We start from the raw sequence: 21,265 nt of genomic DNA on the forward strand, positions 1-21,265 counted from the left end.
TGATTACACAAAGGAGGTGCAAACAGGCCCATACAGAAAGCTGTCCACAAATGTTTATGGCAGCCTTATTCCTAATCGCCAAATCTTGGAAGCAACCAAGAGGTCCTGCAGTAGGTGAAACTTTGGTACATTCAGCCAAAGGAATCCTATTTGGCACAAAAAATACTGGATTATCAAGTCATGAAAACACATTGAGGAACTTAAATGCATAGTACAAAGTGAAAGAAGGTAGTGTAAAAAGTTTACCCACTGTGTGACTCCAATTATATAAGTCTAGGGAAAAAAATCAGAGTTAAGAGATTGGTGGTTGCCAGGCATTGGAGGGCAGAAGGGATGAATAAGCAGAATATGGAGGATTTTTAAGACAAGAAACTACTGTCACAGTAGATAAGTGCTCCTGAAGTTTGTCCAAACCAACAGAAAGTACAACAGCAATAGTGAATTCTAATGTGCACTATGGACTTTCCATGGTAATGATACGTTGATGCAGGTCCACTCCATGTGTGGGGGATACTGATAACATGGTAGGTTATGTGTGTGCAGGAGTACAGGGTAGATGAGAATTCATTGTACCTTCCCCACAATTTTGCTGGGAACCAAAAAATGCTCTATAAAGTAAAGCCTAGGGGAAGCATTTGGCCTAATAGCTACAAAATCCACATCCCACAACCTGGGTTAAGCCCTAGCTGCAGTCCAGATTCCAGATTCCAGCTTTCTGCTAATGTACACCCAGATTGGGTTTCATCACTGCAACTCACATCGAAGACCTGGATTCAGTTCCTGGCTCCCGGTTCCGATCTTGCCATGGCTGTTCTGGGCACATGGAGAAAGAAGCAGAGGACAGGAGCCCTGTCTGTCTCATGTGGTCCCTCTGGCTCTCAAACAATAAAATATAAACATAAATTAAAAAGTCTATTTTAAAAAGAGGTAAAATTGTGGCTGGGCTTATTTTTATTTTTTACCATACAAAGCTTCTAATGCTTTACTAATTTTCTACAATGAGTTTATTTTTATAATAAAGTTTTTTAATAACTGCTTGCTGAATACAGTCACTTAATAAAATTATCAGGAAAAATGAGTTAGAGGAATCCACAGCATTACATAGACAGGAATAACTGCTAAAAAAAAAAAAAAACATTTTGACAAGCCATTTAACAGAGTCTGACAATTTGATTAGCAAATTTTACCAGTAAGTTAAATGTTCATTAAATAGGAATACTTTATGTACAGTACTAAAGTAAGGAAAATGGCCTAAATGATCTACTTATTGAGCTTTAAATAATTAAAGCTTCAAAAAATTGAGGCTATTTTTGAACTAGAGCTTTATTTAAAATCCTTACCCTTGAAATCTTAAGAAAATGTAAATAGCTATAGATATTGTCACTAAGCATTTAAAAATAAAGAATGATCTAAATATAGGATAGTTTTCAAAAGCTACCAAATTATGTTGTAACTGCTCATCAAGAAAGAAGTAAAATTCCACATGACCTGAACTAATGGCCACAGCTTGGAGGTACCTGGGACTACTCTTCAGACCCCAAGTTTACTGCACAATGCTGCCAGCTGGGTCACCAAATACATCCCTACCAAACCAGCCTTTGGCACTGTCCCCTTCTCTTTCTGGGTTACTGCATAGCCACTCACTGTTCCTCTGCTTTCACCATCAACACCCCTGTGCTGACCCCTAATTTAATCCCATCTCCTGCACCATCAACACCCCTGTGCTGACCCCTAATTTAATTCCATCTCCTGTCCTAGTCCCCTACTTCCATCCTGAATTCCCACACGCACCAGTGGAGCAGTCAGTCATCTTTCCAGTTCCTGTTCTGAAGGTACCCTTCTTACTCAAGTAAAAAGGAGATCCTCATGAAAGGATCCAAGGCACAGTTCCTGTCATCTATGCAGCTTTCCTTTGGCTCCACTCTAGGCCAAGGTGAAGCTCCCCCATCCCTACTCATCCTGAAACAGCAGCACCTCTAAGAGGCATCTCTGGGTCACCCAGGTTAAACTGCAGCTCATGCAACCCCACCCCTGCGCTTGCTCCTGTTGTTGTCCCAGTGCATTTAGCACCAGACAACAAACTGTTTAGTATTTATTCTCTGCCCCCATGCCCTGCCACTAAGTAAAAGCTCAATGAGAACAGGAATTTGTTTGGCTCACTGATGTTTCCCAAGCATTTAGAATTTAACTGGCACAATGAACAAGATCCATGAACATGTGTTGAATGAATTTTTACAAAAGGCCCATTCATAGATCACAAAACTAACACAGAAGCACATTACGGTAACTCTGCCTAAAATTAAGTGTTATGCTTCTCTCTCAAGACGAGTGACACTTAATGGCTGTACTGCTACAAGTGATTATGATGATTAGATACCAGAAATCTACCTTCCTTGTTAAGAATAACATGCCCTGGTATAGCTAAAAAGGATGTCTGAAAAAAATAGAAAGACATTCCTTCTCCAAAACCAAACTCTCCATACCCTTCAATTCCTCTTCCATTCACTATGCATATGCATTAAAAATCAGAATATCAATAGTAAATATGACATTAACAATAGTAAATATGACATTAACAATAGTAAATATGACATTAACAACTAAATAGTGGGTAGTGAAAACAGATAAAATAAAAATTCAAGAAGTCAAGATACTATTGGTAGTATCTACTGTGGCAGAATTTCTGTTCAAACCAACCATAATGAATATTCGGATATGCTTTTCTATAAAATTTTAAACTCTTTGAGACATGCTGGCTCCTGCCTCACCTTGCATAGTGTTCATCCCTTGCCAGCAAACAGTGGTTTGCAAAGCTACAGAGCAAAAAAATCCTCTGGTCCAAGCACATGGAAAACACTATGAGATCTACTCTGGATAAGGCAATCCCTTAAGAAAATCTGGAGGAACAAGATAATAAATGAGCCCAATTCCAGCTCTATGTCCATGGTTGTCTACCACAGATATGTTTGAACCACCAGAGAGCTTTGCTAAGTACCTGACCCTTAACCAACAGGGATTCTGATTTAATTAGTCTGAGGTAAGACCCAGACATCTAAAATTTTTTATTTTATTATTTTTGACAGGCAGAGTGGACAGCGAGAGAGAGAGACAGAGAGAAAGGTCTTCCTTTTGCGGTTGGTTCACCCCCCAATGGCCGCTGCGGCCAGCGCACGGCGCCGATCTGAAGCCAGGAGCCAGGTGCTTCTCCTGGTCTCCCATGCGGGTGCAGGGGCCCAAGCACTTGGGCCATCCTCCACTGCACTCCTGGGCCATAGCAGAGAGCTGGCCTGGAAGAGGGGCAACCGGGACAGAATCCGGTGCCCCGACCGGGACTAGAACCCGGTGTGCCGGCGCCGCTAGGTGGAGGATTAGCCTATTGAGCCACGGCGCCGGCCGTCATCTATAATTTTTAAAGCCCACCAGGTGATGTGCAGCCTGAATTGAATTCTAAACATTCTCTTCTCTAAAATGTAGATTCCAACCATTCATTTTCTATGTGTCTAGAGGGCTCTCTCTTCCTGTCATGTTGCTTTTCTTACAGAAGTCCTCCCAAGGACCCACGGCAGGAAAGCCCCAAAGTGGGGTCTGCCCTGTGATGTTAGGGAGAACTGGTGGTCAGAGAGCAAGCAGTTGGGCATGGGTGAGACCAAGAGACCACTGTTGTTACTTGAGAGGCCCTGAAGAACACCCAGCTGTTCACATCTCAGCTTTGAGTCTGTAAGACGGAGGTGTCAAAAAAGCCTCAGCGTGGTTTAAGTATTCCCCAACCCCCTAAACAACCATTATTGTGTACCAGTCCCACTTTCAGTGCTTTGAAACATTCCCTCTCAGAAGGCGTGTTTTATCACTACCCCCAATTCACAGGCAAGGGAATTGAAACATAGAAAGGTAAAACTTGGCAGAACTGGAATTTAAAACCAAGGAGCTCTGGCTCCAGGGTTAGCCCAGACACTCATCATTAATATGAGAAAAACAACACAAAAAGCCCAAACACTCTCCTGCATTTACGCTACCTGTATCCTGGGGTTCAAGTCAATCTGCAAACACCACTGTCTGAAACTGTGCTCCTAAATCCTGGTTACTTTTTAAGGCAGAGGGGTGAATGCATCTACAGCCCACAGGCACAGACACACCTCATTCCTGAGGTTGCCGTGAAACATCGAGTTTGTTACTGCTTCCGGGCTGCCATGACCTGCATTCAGTACCGCAGCTATTCCCAGAAATTACTAAAACGCAGTACATGTATGTATTGCTCAAAAGCAGAAGAATAAACTACATCTCACATTCAATGAAAGAAGTATTCACTTCCTGTGCCCATCCATAAATATATGCTAAGCACTTACTGAGAACAACTATTCCTGCCATCAAAGAAATTCAAGTCTGACATGCAGCCTAGCAGGTAGGGTGCTGGTTGGGATGCCTGTGTCCCATGTGCTGGATGCGCCACTCCAGCTTTCTGCCAACACTAGTGACTTCCCGAGAAGGCAACAGTTTGGCTCAAGTGATAGGTGCCTGCTCCTCACACAGGAGACCCGGGTACAGTTCTCAGCTCCCAGCTTCACAACTGGCTCTTGCAAGCATTTGGGGAGGGAACCAGTGAATGGGAGCGTGTTCGCTTCGTGTCCCTCTCTGCTTCTCAAGTACAAATTTTAAAAAGAACTTCCTTCAGTGAGGGAAACAGACGTGGGGCCCTGCCAGTGCATTCCAAGGCTCTTTCAAAACCAAGACTCTAGGTGTTAAGAAAGATAAAGCACAGAATGTGCTGAAGAATCAGGAGAAGACCGTCAGAATCAGAGAGAGCTAAGTAAGCTGCAATCTCGAGAAACGAGAATGTCAGAGGGGTAAGAGCAATGGTTATTTCAATACGGAGCACACTGAGATTGCGAGCCTGAGGGACAAGGAAGTCAACAGCCAGACCTCTACCTCAATCTGAAACTGCTAAGAGTGTGTGGCCATGAAAATATGCATTTTAAAAACACCAGCTTCCAGATGGCAATTTATGTGATGGACGCATCTGAGAGTGCTACATAACAATGTGAGGAATTAGACAAAGACCATAGACAGTACCCCAAGAGTGCCTGGTAAGAGAAAAAGAAGCCAGATGAGTAGGGGACACCCTGAAAGAAAGGAAGTAGAAACCTATTGCATCAAGAAAGTCAAGGGTAGAGAGATTTCCACGAGCGTCAAGAGTGTCCAATGCCATTAGGAATCAAGGGGGATTAGGGCTGAGACAGGTTCATTGATCGCAGCAACAGTGACCCTTAAGTAAGGCTGGTGAGGACAAATGCAAGGGAGCTGCTGCTGGGTGAAGTCAAGACTGAAGCAGGGTGAAGATTAAGCATCAGCAGGTCTAGAGGTGGCTGTTTAAGACTAGGGGAGATTAAGGCACACTGAAATGCACACTGGAGACAGCGAAGGAGTGACTGAACAAAGATTAACTGCAGGCTAACGTATTCAGCCAGCACTTACTAAGTACTTACTATGCATCAGAATTTGTTCTAGATATGGAAATATGACAAGGTAGGGAGAGATATGGGAATATGGTATGGCAGGGGGAAGTCATTGCATTAACAAAGGAAACAACAAACAATCGCAACAAAGAAGGCGTGGCCAGTCAGTGTGGAGTAACTAGCACTAGACCAGCCTTCCTGCAGTAAACAATGGAAAAACAAAAGAAAACAGGAGAAACAAGTGTTTTCTGTCACTACACTGGCATCCCTAAGCACCAAGCATACCATGGAAGACAGGCTACATAATTTTGTCAGATGAGGAGAAGTCAGGGGAATTTGCACGAAAAACGCAAAAAGGAAAGGGTTTTAAGGCTGAAGTTCAGAAATCTGCATATGCACCCCCTGGACTCTAAATGCCAAGCTGTATATGACTGCCATGACACTGCATGAGCAACTGCTAGAGCACACAGGGCTGGAAGGCATCAGAGCCCCATGGACAGTTCAGTCCATGCCTGTGCATTCAGCAGAAACCATGGAAGCCCACATGCTGGCATTAGAGTTAAATAAACCCAGCAAGGAAGACGACTATTCACAACACAAGAACAAAAAACCTCAAAGCCAGGCTTGATCATTGCAGGTTGATGTGTAATGTAGTTTGCTGCAAGAATATACTTTTTAAAGGAAAATGCATGCTCAACCAGGAGAAAAAGCAAACCATGTAAAGAGATGCAGCAATCAAAGAGAAAATGGAATACTCAGGGCTTCCAGTGAACTTTCACATATTAACTATGCGCACAGATAGACATTAGAGGATTTGAAGAGCCTCAAGGACAGTGGATCTACATGAAAACATACAAAATAGAACAAACACCTAGAGTTAAAAGCACCTGAAATGAAATAAAAGATTGGTGAGTTTGAAGTCAGGGGAATAGAAACGATACCAACTGAACCATGGCTGCAGTTGGTGGGGAGGAGCTGAAACAGTCTCAGTAAACAAGGCCAACAACAAGCAACACAACACACAAGTCATCAAAGGCACAGAAGGAGGTATTGAAGATACACTATTTAAAATTTGCCAAATTACTTAAAAAATAACAACTCGAATATAAATGAGGGAGGGTGGGTAGAGAGAAAATCAACAAATTTCAAACAGAATTTTTAAAAAAGACACACAATAATGAAATACCTGAAAACCAGTGATAAATAGAAATTCTTACAGAGCAGTGGGTAGGAGCCAGGGGGAAGAAAAAAATATACACAGGGAAGACACAAGAGTTACTGTTAACTTTTCATGAGAAAGAATACAAACCAGAAGCTGGTGGAAGAACATCTTCACATTCAGAATAAAAACTAAACTGTTTTTCTGGTAGTCTACATGCAATGAAAAAGTCATTCAAAATGGAACCAAACTTTTTAAAACCAAACAAAAGAGAGTTTGTGTTCAGAAGACTTCAACTTCACAAAGAAAAAAGCTAGAAAGAGAAAAATGGAAAATGTTATCAGGTGAAAACATGGTGAAAAAGATTAAAGAGCACTGTACATCGTGAATTTAGGAAAATATATAAATTTAACTGGATTTGTGCTTTTAAGCTTTTTAAAAGATAACTGAAAGCTAAAAGCAAAATTAAAAATGTAGAGATTGGGACAGTGCTGTAGCATAGCAGGTTAAGACCCCAGTCTGCAGTGCCAGCATCTCATATGTGTGCTGGTTCAAATCCCAGCTGTTCCACTTCTGATCCAGCTCTCTGCTATGGCATGGGAAAGCAGTAGAGGATGGCCCAAGTCTGTGGGCCTCTGCACCCACGTGGGAGACCCAGAAGAAGCTCCTGGCTCCTGGCTTCGGATCAGCACAGCTCCAGCCACTGCAGCCATTTGGGGAGTGAACCAGCTGATGGAAGACCTCTCTCTCTCTGCCTCTGCCTCTCTGTAGCTCTGTCTTGCAAATAAATAAATAAGCCTTTTTAAAAAATGTAGAGATTACTATATCCATATAACTATAAAACATAAGACAGTAATAGAATGAGGAGAAAGACTGAAATGAATATACACTGCTTAAAGCATCTTTTACAAAAAGATTTAAAAGCTACATAACAGTAAATTACAGATAAAAATTGTAAACTCTAGAGCAACCAGCAAAAAATTAAAAAGATGTGGTTAATAAGTGAAAACGATATAGCAGATTATACGAAAAACTCAAAATGCAAAAGAAAAATAATTTCTACTTCATTGTGATCAGGTACATACAACCTACATTTTTAAAGGAAAATTATTTTAATAGTTACATGGACTTACCATGTATAAAGACAAAAATGGGCTTTATCATTGCTTGAAATTTTATTTATTTTGGTTGTTCACTGATTGTGTGTCCCATCACAACAAACGTTGCATGAGAAAAAAACTTTTCTTGTAAAATTTTATTCTATGTTTATTACTGTAACTCCTAATGCCTAGAAAAATACAAGGCACATAGAAATAAATTAAATGAATGAATAAACCGATCTTTTTTAAAAAATGTTTTTTGCTAAGACTAATCCTTGAGAACAGATGAATGTTAAGTAACTGCTTCAATTTTATTTATTTATTTTTTTGACAGGCAGAGTTAGACAGAGAGAGAGAGAGAGAAAGGTCTTCCTTTTCCATTGGTTCACCCCCGAAGTGGCTGCTATGGCTGGCACGCTGCGCTGATCTGAAGCCAGGAGCCAGGTGCTTCCTCCTGGTCTCCCATGCGGGTGCAGGGCCCAAGCACTTGGGCCATCCTCCACTGCCTTCCCAGGCCACAGCAGAGAGCTGGACTGGAAGAGGGGCAACCAGGACAGAATCCAGCGCCCCGATCGGGACTAGAACCCGGGTGCCGACGCCACAGAAGGACCGATTAGCCTATTGAGCCGTGGCGTCGGCCTCCCATTTTATTTTTTAAAGGCAGTACAATCCACTTCCCAATCAAAATCCTATCTGGAACTGGAATCTATATAGAAGTTCAAAGGAGGCCCCTGAATACCCAAGGCAGCCCTGAAGATATCTCTATGAAATACAAAGCTCAATTCAAAAACTCTTGCTTTCTGTCATTTTACTGACCACTATGAAATACCTTGGTTTTAAAAACAGTTCCATAGAAATCTGCTCTACACGAGACACAAGGCTTGAAATGTGTATCTCGGGGCCAGTGCTGTGGCTCAGCAGGTTAACGCCCTGGCCTGAAGTGCCGGCATCCCATACGGGTGCCGGTTCTAGTCCCGGCTGCTCCTCTTACCATTCAGCTCTCTGCTGTGTCCTGGGAGGGCAGTAGAGGATGGCCCGAGTCCTTGGGCCCCTGCACCTGTGTGGGGGACCTGGAGGAGGCTCCTGGCACCTGGCTTCGGATCGGCACAGCTCCGGCCGTTGTGGCCATCTGGGGAGTGAACCATCGGATGGAAGACCTCTCTCTCTCTCTCTGCCTCTCCTCTCTCTGTGTAACTCTGACTTTCGAATAAACAAATAAATCGTTAAAAAAAAAAAAATAAAAATAAAAACAGTTCCATTAAGTTGTCACATACCATGACATTTACCCACTGAAGTGTTCAAATCAACAGACTGTCAAATTCAAAAGCTGTCACTAACACAATTTTAGAAAATTACACCAACCCAAAGAAAAACTTCATATCCATTACCAGTTAATCCCCATTTCCAACCCCAGCTCCAGTCCTATGCAACTATTCATCTACTTTCTCTTCATATAAATTTGAAGAATTTTTCTTATACAAGGAATCATACAATACATGATTTTTGTGTCTGGCCTCTTTTAATTGGCATAATGTGTTCAACATTCTCCCATGTGATAGCATGTATAAGTATTTTGTCCACTTTTGTTGCCAAGCAGTATTCAAGTATATGGATATATCATATTTTATTTATCCATTCATCAATAGACATTTGGGTTACTTGTACTTTTTGATGAATAATACTGCTAGAAACATCTGTGTACCAGCTTTTACATAGCAATGCTTTCATATTTCTTGGGACATATGGTAACTGTATCTTTAATATTTAAAGGAACTACCAAACTGTTTTCCAAAGTACTTGTACTTAATTCCCATAAGCAAAGCTTGAGTTTTTTTTTTTTTTAATTTCTTTGTTGACTATGTTTTTAATGTAATATCTAAGAAACCATTACCTAACCAAGGATCAGGAAAACTTACTTTGCTACTTGCCTCTAAGAGTTTATAGCTCTAGCTATAATGTGATTTGAGTTAATTTTTGTGCTTGGTGCGAGGCAGAGGTCTAAACATTCTTTGAATATATAGTTGCTCAAACAAAAAAACATTAACATGTCTTTTATTTCCTGATTTCACAGTCCTAGTACACTTGTTGAAAATCTGTTGACTGTGAAAGTACATTTCTGGACTCTCAATTCTATTCCACTGATGTGTAGACCTTTATGCTAACGCCTGTTGTCTCCATCACTGTAGTTCTGGAGTATCATTAAAATTGCTAAGTGTCAGTCCTCCCATTCTGACCTTCTTTTTCATTGTAGTTTGGTAACTCTGGCTCCCTAATACTACTGTGTGATTTTAGGATCAGCTTGTGAAAATCTACAATGACAACAACAACAAAAATCCAGCAAGATCTTTGATAAAGTGTGCTTAATCTGTAGATTAATGTGGGGCTTAATACAGTTTTAACAATATGAAACCTTCTGATCTATAAACATGTCACATCTTTCCATGGATTTAGATCTCTCATTTTTTCAAAAAACATTTTGTTGTTTTCAATACTACTCTTGTGCGCTTTATTTAAAAAATTGTTTTAAAGTATGTTTTAATGCTATTGTGAATACAGCTGATTTTTTAAAAAGATTTATTTATTTGAAAAGTAGAATCAGAGTCAGAGTTAGAGAAAGACAGAGAGACAGAGAAGAACCTTCCATATGCTGGTCCACTCCCCGAATGACCACTATGGCCAGGGATGGGCAGGTCAAAGCTAGGAGCCTGGAACTCAATCAGTCTCCCATGTGAGTGGCAGGAACCTAAGCATTTGGGTCATCTTTCGCTGTTTTCCCAGGCACATTAGCAGATAGCTGCATCAGAAGTTCTGGTACTCGGATTCCAATCCAGCTCCCTGCTAATGTGCCTGGGAAAGCAGCGGAGGATGGCCCAGCTCTTGGGCTCCTGGCTCTTGGCTTAAAAATTTGCTCTGTGGGCCAACGCCGTGGTAAAGTAGGTAAAGCATCCCTCCGGCAGCGCCAGCATCCCTCATGGGTGCGGTTCGTGCCCCCGATGCTACTCTTCCAATCTAGCTTTCTGCTTATAGCCTGGAAAAGCAGCAGAAGATAGCCTCACTTCTTGGGCCCCTGAAACCATGTAGGGGACCTCAAAGAAGCTCCTGGCTCCAGCTTTTGAATCGGTTCGCCTCTGGCCATTGCAACCATTTGGGGAGTGAACCATTGGACGGAAAACCTCTCTCTCTGTAACTCTACCTCGCAAATAAATAAATAAATCTTTAAAAAAGTTGCTCTATCTCCCACTGCTTTTCAGAGAGAAGGTGGATAAAAAGGTGCTGTGCGCTCTAAATCCATTTGACAAAAAGGACTAAGATAATCTAAGATCAGGAGCAGTAGTAAGCAGCCTTTGAACCACAAAATAGAATAAAAACTATGTTGCTTAGCACACCAAGTGTTGGTCCACTACTACTCAAAAGCAAAGCATTTCATCCTTGTAATTATGCTCACACGACACGCACTTATATACCCTAATGGTTGCGAAATTTTCTTCAGAATACTCAAGACTTTAATTTTTAAAGAAGAGAAAATGCCAGCTTTGATAAAATGAACATGCCTGCACTCGAAGGGAAAATTAAACCTTTAGGAAAAAAGCAATGAAACCACCAGATTGTGAAAAGGGTATTTTATCCACCAGGAAGTTTCTGAAAGCTGTTTTCTGTCATAAACAAACAAGGTGCCCAAACTCAGGACTGAACAACACATTCTACCAGTGCCACACAGCCACGATACTAAATTATTGTTCTTGCCAAGGCTTCAAATAGAGGGTACATTTCTAATTATGCTGGGTAAGCTCCAACTCCCTCAGTTTTGAGCAAGCAGAAAATTGTAGTCTAATGCTGCAAACTTCTATCAAGTTCCTAGTACCACGGGTTCAGTAAGTTATAACACACGTAAGATGGTGAATTTACTGATGACCAAAGATTGCCAAAATGACTTTTCACATACATTTCCTCAGGTTTTTAAACAAAAGGCATTTTAAAGTTGCTATAGCAATATAAAGGGAAAGTAAAGAATGACCAATCACACTGCCTCTGTTAAGGTCAGAGATGCTCTGTCTCATCTGCATTCCTTGTAGGCTGAGTCCTATTAGTGAGTCTCAAACTGAATTCTGCAGAACGGCATAGTTTCTAACTTCACAAGGCTGTAGTGATTGTATCTGGTGCCCAACACAGACAACCTAGTGCTGTGCTGCTCAAAAAATCCCAGCAAACCTTGTGGTCACTTCAATTCTAGAAGTCTCTTCTGCCTTCTCATTAACTGCTACTTATATTCCTCTGTTTTTCTTATGACTTTCCCACGTGGAGCATTCTCTAAAATACCTTCAGGCCAGACTTCAGCCCCTGGATCCTCAAAAGTGCAATAATGTACAGTTTGCAGGGCACTGTTAAGAGGTCAGGGAGAAGTCCCCTGGTGTTAATAGCTTCAGTAATATTGTTTTCTCCTTTAGACCACATCATTAAGGTGCTTTCATTATCCATAAAGCAATTCTTTATGTCACAGCAAATGAGATCCGGCACTAATTCAAATAGGCTAATTTCAACCTAACAAAATAATTTATTCCTAATAACTAAAGGACCAAGACAATGACCAAAATTTGTAAAGACTTGTTATGATACATGAGGGATCTTCAAACATTATATAAAAATACGTATTACAAAAAATATGCATGGGCTTAAAAAATTTTACACTAAAATAAAGGTATCTTTTGATTCCATTTCCCATTAACTTTCTGAACTATTCTGATGAAGAAGAGAAAAAGAAAGAGAAAAACTTAAAAAAAGTTTTAAAAATGAATCCTACCAGAGCAAAGGATGATGCTACATGATAATTTACAAGGGAGAAGCCAGCAGAGAAGAAGCAAGAAGCCTAACGCAAAAAAAATGCTGCCCTTCCTGAATTGCAAGGTGACTTGAAGCAGAGGAATGAGATTTCCTTTCCAAGTTAGAACAAATGCACACATTAGCATTAAGTTCTTTTTTAAAAAAGATTTATTTTACTTATTTGAAAGAGTTAGAGAGACAGAGACAGACAGAGACAGAGAGGTCTTCCAACAGCTTGTTCACTCCCCAAATGACTGCCAATGGCCAGTGTTGAGCTGATCCAAAGCCAGGAGCCAGAATTTTCTTCTAGGTCTCCCACACGGGTGCAGGACCCCAAAGACTCAGGTCATCTTCTACTGCTTTCCCAGGGCTTAGCAGAGAGCTGGCTCAGAAGTGGAGCAGCCGGGACATGAACCAGCACCCATATGGGATGCCAGTACTGCAGGCCAACACTTTATCCTGCTGTGCCACAGCGCCAGCCCCAGCATCAAGTTCTGATAGGACCATCTCCTCGTCCTGAGGCTCTGCTCCATACTACTGGAAAGACACAGTTTTACCTTCTAAGCTACACACAGATTCAGTGACAGCCTCCAGAGCACCATGGCTTGCTGTGCCACCCTGGCATCCCAGGAAGATCCCACAGTCCCAGCAGGAAGCACTCAGCTCCACCATGAGGCGGCACTCAAAAGTCTTCACCATGGGTGTCTGCAATCACAGTTGGATATCCAAGTGGTCACACAGATCCGAGGAACTCCGTTACATGTTTTCTGGCATCTGGAAACTCAGAAGTCAACTCAGTACATTTCCAGAGGCCAGAGCCTCTACACCTAGGACCAAGCAGCTCAGAACATGTCCTGGGGTGGGGGCAGTGAACTTCCCAAGGCAGGAAGTGTTCAAGTTGCACATAAAGTCCTGACCTCTGGTCCAAGATCCATTTGTGGGGATCTTGAGGTGACCTTAGTTATAAGGGGGCTGCTTGGATGCAACATTTCTATCAGGGGCCTTGTCTGGACCTTGATTGCCAGGCTCAGAGCAGGAATAGAGCAGGGACAGACTGTCCCATGAGTCATTTGCGAGCACAGTTCTCAAAGTGTGGTACCATAGAAACACTAAGCGGAGCTGTGGGGACCCAGTACTGCTCAGAGAACTTGCAGGAGGTCTCTGCCACACAGCAGCATTCCAGTTCCTCTCAGTGCTCTAGGTCAGGGGTGAGGAGCCTTACTCTAGAAAAAGATACCAGTCCTAGCTAGACAAGACAAGAGGTCTCTAAGAAAATCGAGGAGCGTGATCACGAGACAGTATGACTAACTAGTCCACACAATCCTCAGGGAGCTGATTTAATAAGACATAAGTCTGCCCAGGTGCCCTGGAGTGTCACAGGATTAGACCTGGACTGGTTAAAGCCAATGGGTTATATTCAGCAGCCAGGGCCAACCTCATGGGCGTGCAGCCTACATGGTCACACAGAAACAGTCACACGGCTCGCTCTCTGAAGGGCCTGCACTGGGTTTAAACCTCTGCTGGTGGTGTCTTAAAAATCCTCAAAACTCTGTCTTTGAACTTGTGTTTTGTAAGCCAGTCAAAAGAGCATGAGTCTGAGCCAAGGAGGTAGGTGGAAGAAAGGAAAGAGCTTTATGTTTTAGTATCTTTAGTGGCCCTTTACCCCTGCCTTTGGAACAAGGTCCTCACAAAATTGTGCAGCAGGCCCAGTTAGCAGTGGTGAGGTAAACCCCTCCCAAGTAGCCAGCCACACTTTGAAGGAGGGAACTGAAGACTAATCAGGGATGGGCTTTTGGTATAGCGACTAAGCCTCTACTGTAATCCCCACAGCTCATGTTAGAGTGCCCAGGATCAAGTCCTGGCTGAAGTCCTGAATCCAGCTTCCTACTATTCCAACCTGGGAGGCAGCAGGTGATGGCTCAAGTACTTACATCCCTGCCACTCACATGGGAGACTTGGATTGAGTTCCCAGACCCTGGCTTCACATACCTTTCCAGCTGTTGAGGGCATTAGGGAAGTAAACTAACGCATGAAATATTTCTTTCTTCCTTTGAAATAAATAATAAATAAATTTTAAAAAGACTAATCACCAGGGACCTTGAGGACTCCTCAAACCCTCTGGTCCTAACCCTACCAGCAAATCTCCTTTCATACCTCAAGGTCCCTCTTAAAAGTCAGTTCCAGTCCCAGGGTGGCAAGGTACCCTCCTCAGACCCCCCCGCCCCCCGCCAACAGCTCAAGACTCCCCACTGGTGTGAACCAGGACACAAGACCTATGTTAACAAATCACAGCATGAGGCCACAGCATTAGCAAGAAGGGTCCTTAGTGACACAGCTCAAGTCCCTGTAGTTATTTATGCTCCACACACAGACAAGCCCAAAGACTAGGACCACTGGTTTTCTCTGGCTACCACCTCTCTGATACCCCAACTCTGGAACCGATGGAAGCTGAGGTTCCAACCCCAGGAGGGACACAGCTCTGGGGCAAGCAAAGCAGGATTTAAACTGGAACTTCACTGATCTTGATATATGGCCTAGGGCAGGTTCCCACTTCCTTTAACTAATATTTAAAAGGCTATCAGAAGTGCCTCCCTCACAGACCTTTGAAGAGAATTAGACAGGACAATGTGGTATAATTCAAAAAAACAAAAACAAACAAACAAAAAAACCTCTTGCTTCCCCTCCTTGTGTTGTTATTTAGAAATGAGACAACGGTACCTTAAGAAGCCTGACAACTGAAAGTGCTTCATTAATGCTGATTCTGTTAAACATCCTTTCTTGTCCCTCCGACCTTTATTCTTGTGACCAGAGCCTTCATTAACCATCACTTCCTGTCCCAAGACGCAGCAGTGAGGGCACTGTTAGTTCTGCATATATCAAATACCAACTGTGACCAGGGACTACAGGAATGAAAGCAGAGAGATAAAGTCCTGCCCTGGACAAGCTCACAGTCTTGCATGAAATAGGTACACAGCAAATAAATGGTGATTAAATGGGTAAGTACTTTACATATATAAAGAGTGTGTAACAGAAATATTTCTGTAATGAAATACATCCAAAAGCTCTGGATACTTACCTCTGTCAGGGGAAGGAGAGAAAAGTATCACAGAAAAGGAAGACACCCATACGGGATGCTGGTACAGCTGGCAGTGGCTTCACTGACTATGCCATGGCTCTGCCCGCCCCACACCCCCAAACCCCCAACAACCCAGGCTGTTCCCACTTGTGATCAAGCTGTCTGTGTGCAGTCTGTGAAAATTCACCAGATTCTGTGCAAATTAATTCGAGCGCCCCATGCCCGTTTTCCTGCACACACACCTTACACTTCCGAACAACCTGGAGAAGAGAGGCCGTGAGTCAAGGTCCTCTTCTCAAGGACGCGACCAAGGCTACTGCTGGCCAGGGACAGAAAACACCCAAGACGCAACCGAGGCCATGGGAAAAGTTCTTCCTCTCCCAAACCCTGCCACCACCCACACCCACCAGGACTCCTGTCACTCTCCACCTCCCTTTCCTCTCCTCCACGCGGGTTTCTGCCCCTCCCTTCCTCACCTCCACACCTACACATCACCTTTTCATTCTCCTCCCTTCCTCTCTCCTCCCGCGTCCCCCTTGAGCCCCTCCCTCCTCCACTTTCTATCCCAACTACCCCTCAAACACACACACCCTCCCCGCTCTCTGCACCTCGGGCCCCACCCACCCAGTGACAGGAAGGCCACCACGGCCAACCATCCACAGAAAGAGCTGAGTGGATATGAAACCAGGAGCCAGGAGCTTCCTCCAGGACTCCCACACAGGTCCAGGGGCCCAAGGACTTGGGCCCTCTTCAACTGCTTTGCCTGGCCACAGTAGAGAGCTGGAACGGAAGTGGAGCTGCTGGGACTCGAACCAACACACATATGGAATGCTGGTACTGCAGGCGGCGGCTTCACCCGCTATGCCATGGCTCCGACCGCCGCCCCACCCAGGCTTTTCCCACTTGTGATCCCGCTGTCTCCTCAAACGCCTAGGAAAGCAGAGGAAGTGGCCCAAGGACTTGGGCCCCCGAACCCACACCGGAGTACTGGATACAGTACCTGGCTTGGGCTCCGGCCTGGTCAAGCACCGGCCATTGTAGCCACCTGGCACCTGGGCGGGGTGAGCCCACACACTGAAGATCTCTCCCTCACCGCCTCATCTATAACTCTGCCCTTCAAACCAGTCTTTAAATAGAAAAAAGTCGCGTACTTACTATGAGGTGTCAGAATCTTGGGGCAGGCTGGAACAGAGCAAAGAGGGATTCTTGGGGTTTCTCTAAGCTTCTGCTTTCTCCTCCCTGTGTGCAGTCTGTGGAAAGTCACCGGATTAGGTGCAAATTAATTCGAGCGCCCCATGCCCGTTTTCCTGCGCACACACACCTTACACTGCCGAACAACCCGGAGAAGAAAGGCCGTGATCAAGGCCTCTTCTCACGGATGCGGCCAAGGCTACTTCCCACCAGGGGCAGAAAACCGGGGCCGTGGGAAAAGTTCTTCCTCTCCCCACCCCACGCTCAACCACACACTCACCGGGATGCCTGTCACTCTCCCCCTCCCTTGCCTCTGCCCCACGAGGGTTTCTGCCCCTACCTTCCTCGCCTCCACACCTGCACGCCACTTTTTCATCCTTCCCCCTCGCTCCCTCCTCCCACCTCCCCCTTACACCCTCTCCTCCACCTTCTATCCCAGCTACCCTTCACACACACACCCCACCCCCGCTCTGCACCCTGGGCCCCGCCTACCCAGTGACAGGAAGGCCACCACACCAAACTCTCCGCAGGAAGGCCGTTTCTGTGTCTCTGGAACATGAACGCAGTCTTGAGGTGTAGTCTTCCAGAAGGGGCCGAAGCAAAAGACTGCACCTAGAAATTTCCAGAAGCCCAAGATAACTGATGCGGCCGCCTCAGACTGCAGCCTCATCTGAACCCGGCCTGAACCTGGGGGGGCACTCACTGTGTCTTCTCAGGGTGGGCCACCAGCGTCGAGGATGGCTCCTCAAGGCTTGTGCCAGCGCTGGGCAGGAGCGGACACGACGCTGACTCCTACCTGAGCACCAGCACAGCTGCAGATGCGCCTGCGGGTGCACTTCCAGGTCACAGCGCCAGGCGCAGGCGCACTCCTCACTGGCCGTCGCCATGGCGCAACGGGACGCATCTGCGCACTGCGACATCCCGCGTCCAGCGCCCCCAGGGTCACTTCCAGTCCCGCCCCTCCAGGCTTTACCCAGGCGGGGCAGCCGCTGGTGGCCCAGGTACTCTGCACCCCACTTCCCTGCCTCCTGGGAGTCCTCAATGGAGCTCCTGCCCCCTGGCTTCTGTTTGGCACAGCGCATGCTGTTGAAGCCGCATGGGGAGAGAAGCAATGCAAGCGGCATCACGAGCGCTCTTTCTCGCCAGAGCGTCCATCTGGGGGATCAACCCCCCAGGTGACTACAAAGGCCGGGGCTGGGCCAGGCCAAAGCAGATGCCAGGGACTTTATCCGGTGCTCCCTTCTGGGTTCAGGGGCCTACGTCCTTGGGCCATCTCCCTCTGCTTTCCCAGGTACGTTAGCAGACAGCTGGATCCCACGGGGAACAGCTTCCGGGAGGGACCAGCGCTGTGCGGTAGCGGGTAAAGCCACCGCCCACAGTGCCGGCATCCCATATGGGCTCCGGTTCGAGTCCCGGCTGCTGTACTTCCGAAGCAGCTCTCTGCTGCGGTCTGGGAATGCAGCAGAAGATGGCCCAACTCCTTGGGCCCCTGCACCCATGCAGGAGACCCCGGGGAGGCTCCTGGCTCCTGGTTCCTGGCTTCAGATCCGCTCAGCTCCGCCCTTTGCAGCCAACAGGGTAGTGGACCAGCAGATGGGAGACCTCCCTCTCTCTCCTCTCACTCTGCCTCTCATCCTCTCCATGTGTAACTCTCAATGAAAAATAAGAAAGATCGAAAAAACAAAACAATCCAGTTAAGAAATGGGCAAAGGACTTGAAAAGGCATTTTTCAAAAGAAGATATTCAAATGGCCAACAGACACATGACAAAATGCTCAGGATCACTAGCCATCAGGGAAATGCAAATCAAACCACCATGAGGTTTCACCTCCCCCCAGTCAGAATGGCTCTCCTACAGAAATCTACCAACAATAAATGCTAGTGAGAATGTGGGGAAAAGGGTATCCTAATCCACTGTTGGTGGTAATGTATAGTAGAAGAACCACTGTGGGAGACAGTTTGCAGATTCCTCAGAAATCTGCAAACAGATCTATGAAATGACCCAGCAATCCTACTCCTGGGAATTTACCCAAGGGAAATGGAATCAGCATATGGAAAACTTATCTGTACTGCCATGCTTAATGCAGATCAATTCAGAATACTTAAGTCATGGAATCAACCCAGATGTCCATCAACCAGTGACTAGATAAACAAAACATGGTATATATACACTATGGAATACTACTCACAGCCGTAAAAAAGAATGAAATCCAGCCTTTTGCAACAAAATGGATGCAACCTGAAGCCATTATACTTAGTGAAAAAAGCCAGTCCCAAAAAGAAAAATATCTTATATTTTCCCTGATCTGTGGTAACTAATAGAGCACAAAAAATGTCATATATATAAAAGAAATTGACATTTTGAGATTTGATTATTATTTACCACTCTTGTCTCTACTGTTGAAGAACTGGGTTTTTTTCTTTGCACTATCTATTGCATTCTTTACTTAGTGGAGGGTTAACCTTATGACTATAAGCATGCCAATGTAAAAATTGACAAAAATAAGAAAAGATGGAGGGAGGGTGGGAGTGTGGGTAAGAAGGAAAGTAAAGTAGAAAGCATTAGCATGCTCCTAAATCTGTATACATAAAATTTGTTCACCTTATATAAATTTTTAAAAATGAAAAAAAATACTGAAATTGAATACCAGCTTTTTAGAGTATCCCTAAGGAGCTCTCTTCAATCAGTACCTTGTCCTTGAAATTAAATGCTAAGAGCTAAGACTTTGTTTAGCAGTTTGGATCTTTGGAGAGCCACAGCCAATGTACTTTCTAACATTTTCTTTTTGTTGTTGTTGTTTTTACCTTTTTCTACTCCAAACTGATTTTCATGATATTGTCCCTTTTGAGAATGTATGCACTAACAATAAGCATGATTTTTCAGAAAAAAAAAATGAGCTTTCAACCAATTGCTGCTTGAAACTTTAACAGAAACCAATGATAAAACATAACACTTAACTGGCAGAGTCTCATAATCCTTATGCTACACTGAGACCATGAGCTAATTCCATCCTTAAACGTATTCTGATCAAGCTCAAACGGAACAGAGAGCCACACGCTCATGCTGGTACTGTGCAAAGCTACTTTCACACTACAGTGGTGGAGCTGGGCAGCTGTGATGGAAGCCACCTGACTCACAAGATCTAAAATATCAACGATTGGAACTTTACAAGGAAAATTCTCCAACTCCTGTTCCAGATCTAATACATAAATAACCTAACAAAACTAATACAACTACTGTATCAATTGCATAAAGGTTATAACATGCCTGTAAGATAAAATAAGGAGACACTGGGAGAGAATGAGAGGTGGAGAAGAATGCATCTTCTTATCAGACCTATGTGGAATGGTCACAAAATTGTCAAGGATTAGGGATAGGCATGGAACTAAAACTCAAATACAACTCTTAGAAATGTTTTCAAAGGGATGTAATGGGTTAAAATTAAAACACAGTTATAAAAATATACACTATCGCGGCCGGCGCCGCGGCTCACAAGGCTAATCCTCCGCCTTGCGGCGCTGGCACACTGGGTTCTAGTCCCGGTCAGGGCGCCGGATTCTGTCCCGCTTGCCCCTCTTCCAGGCCAGCTCTCTGCTGTGGCCAGGGAGTGCAGTGGAGGATGGCCCAAGTGCTTGGGCCCTGCACCCCATGGGAGACCAGGAGAAGTACCTGGCTCCTGCCATCAGATCAGCGCGGTGCGCCGGCAGCGGCGCCCATTGGAGGGTGAACCAGCAGCAAAGGAAGACCTTTCTCTCTGTCTCTCTCACTGTCCACTCTGCATGTCAAAAAAAAAAAAAAAATATATATATATATATACACACATACTATCACAGTATTTACTTGCCAAAATTTAAAAATTTATTTTTAAGAGTATTTTTAGGTAAATAAAAAAAAAGGAAAAAAATTTTCTTTATACAAATGTAACAATTAGGGCTCACAAAATGAAGACTGACAAACAGCCAAAGGAGGGTCAGAAGAAAAACCACAGCACACACAAATACATTATAAAACATAAGAGACTGAAAATAAGTACACTTTAACTCAGGTAAGGTGGAGCAACAATAAATCCAAAAAATAGGACAGATACTGAAGGGAAATAGGACAAATTATTGAAGATGAAAGAAGGTATGAATTATGAAACAAAACAAAAATACCAAGACACTTGAAACCCAAGTTCTATGAAATGACCAACAAGACCACAGTCCTGGGAAGTACGATTAAGAAAAAAAAAAGACAAAGCCCTAATTAACCACACTAGAAATGAAAAAGGGAACACAACTTCAAATAACAGAGATTTACATCTTTCTCTGTCATTTTAATTTTAAAAGCTAGACAAACCAGATAAACTGAGTGAACAGAAAAATGAGCTCAAATTTACATAAAGAGTAAAAAACCTGTGAATGGACTAATAATCAGAATAAATTAAGATAATCAGTATTGTTTGACTCTTAAAAACAGATAAATGCAGATG

General features: G+C 44.0%; 1 protein-coding gene across 15 annotated transcripts in view; it reads right to left on the reverse strand.

Annotated features, from left to right (window-relative positions):
- LOC127488699 (uncharacterized) overlaps positions 1–21,265 on the reverse strand; it is a 121,423-nt gene that overhangs the window by 72,498 nt on the left and 27,660 nt on the right. For 7 of the 15 annotated variants that reach the window (XR_011386022.1, XR_011386025.1, XR_011386023.1 and 4 more), the window contains exons 1-3: positions 17,498–20,589; positions 17,287–17,406; positions 16,759–16,853 (exon numbers count right to left, since the gene is read on the reverse strand). Coding sequence is in view for 4 of the 15 variants with exons in the window: in XM_070067807.1 (XP_069923908.1) it covers positions 16,759–16,853; positions 17,287–17,406 (215 nt within the window). In the remaining 11 variants the exon portion in view is untranslated. Of the gene's footprint in view, positions 1–758; positions 13,233–15,245; positions 15,428–16,758; positions 16,854–17,286; positions 20,590–21,265 lie in introns of those variants that run through there. The other 8 variants (XM_070067811.1, XM_070067810.1, XM_070067808.1 and 5 more) reach the window with 5 other exon arrangements.

The sequence above is a fragment of the Oryctolagus cuniculus genome, unplaced genomic scaffold, assembly GCF_964237555.1.
Source record: "Oryctolagus cuniculus unplaced genomic scaffold, mOryCun1.1 SCAFFOLD_134, whole genome shotgun sequence".
In the NCBI taxonomy this organism is placed as follows: domain Eukaryota; kingdom Metazoa; phylum Chordata; class Mammalia; order Lagomorpha; family Leporidae; genus Oryctolagus; species Oryctolagus cuniculus.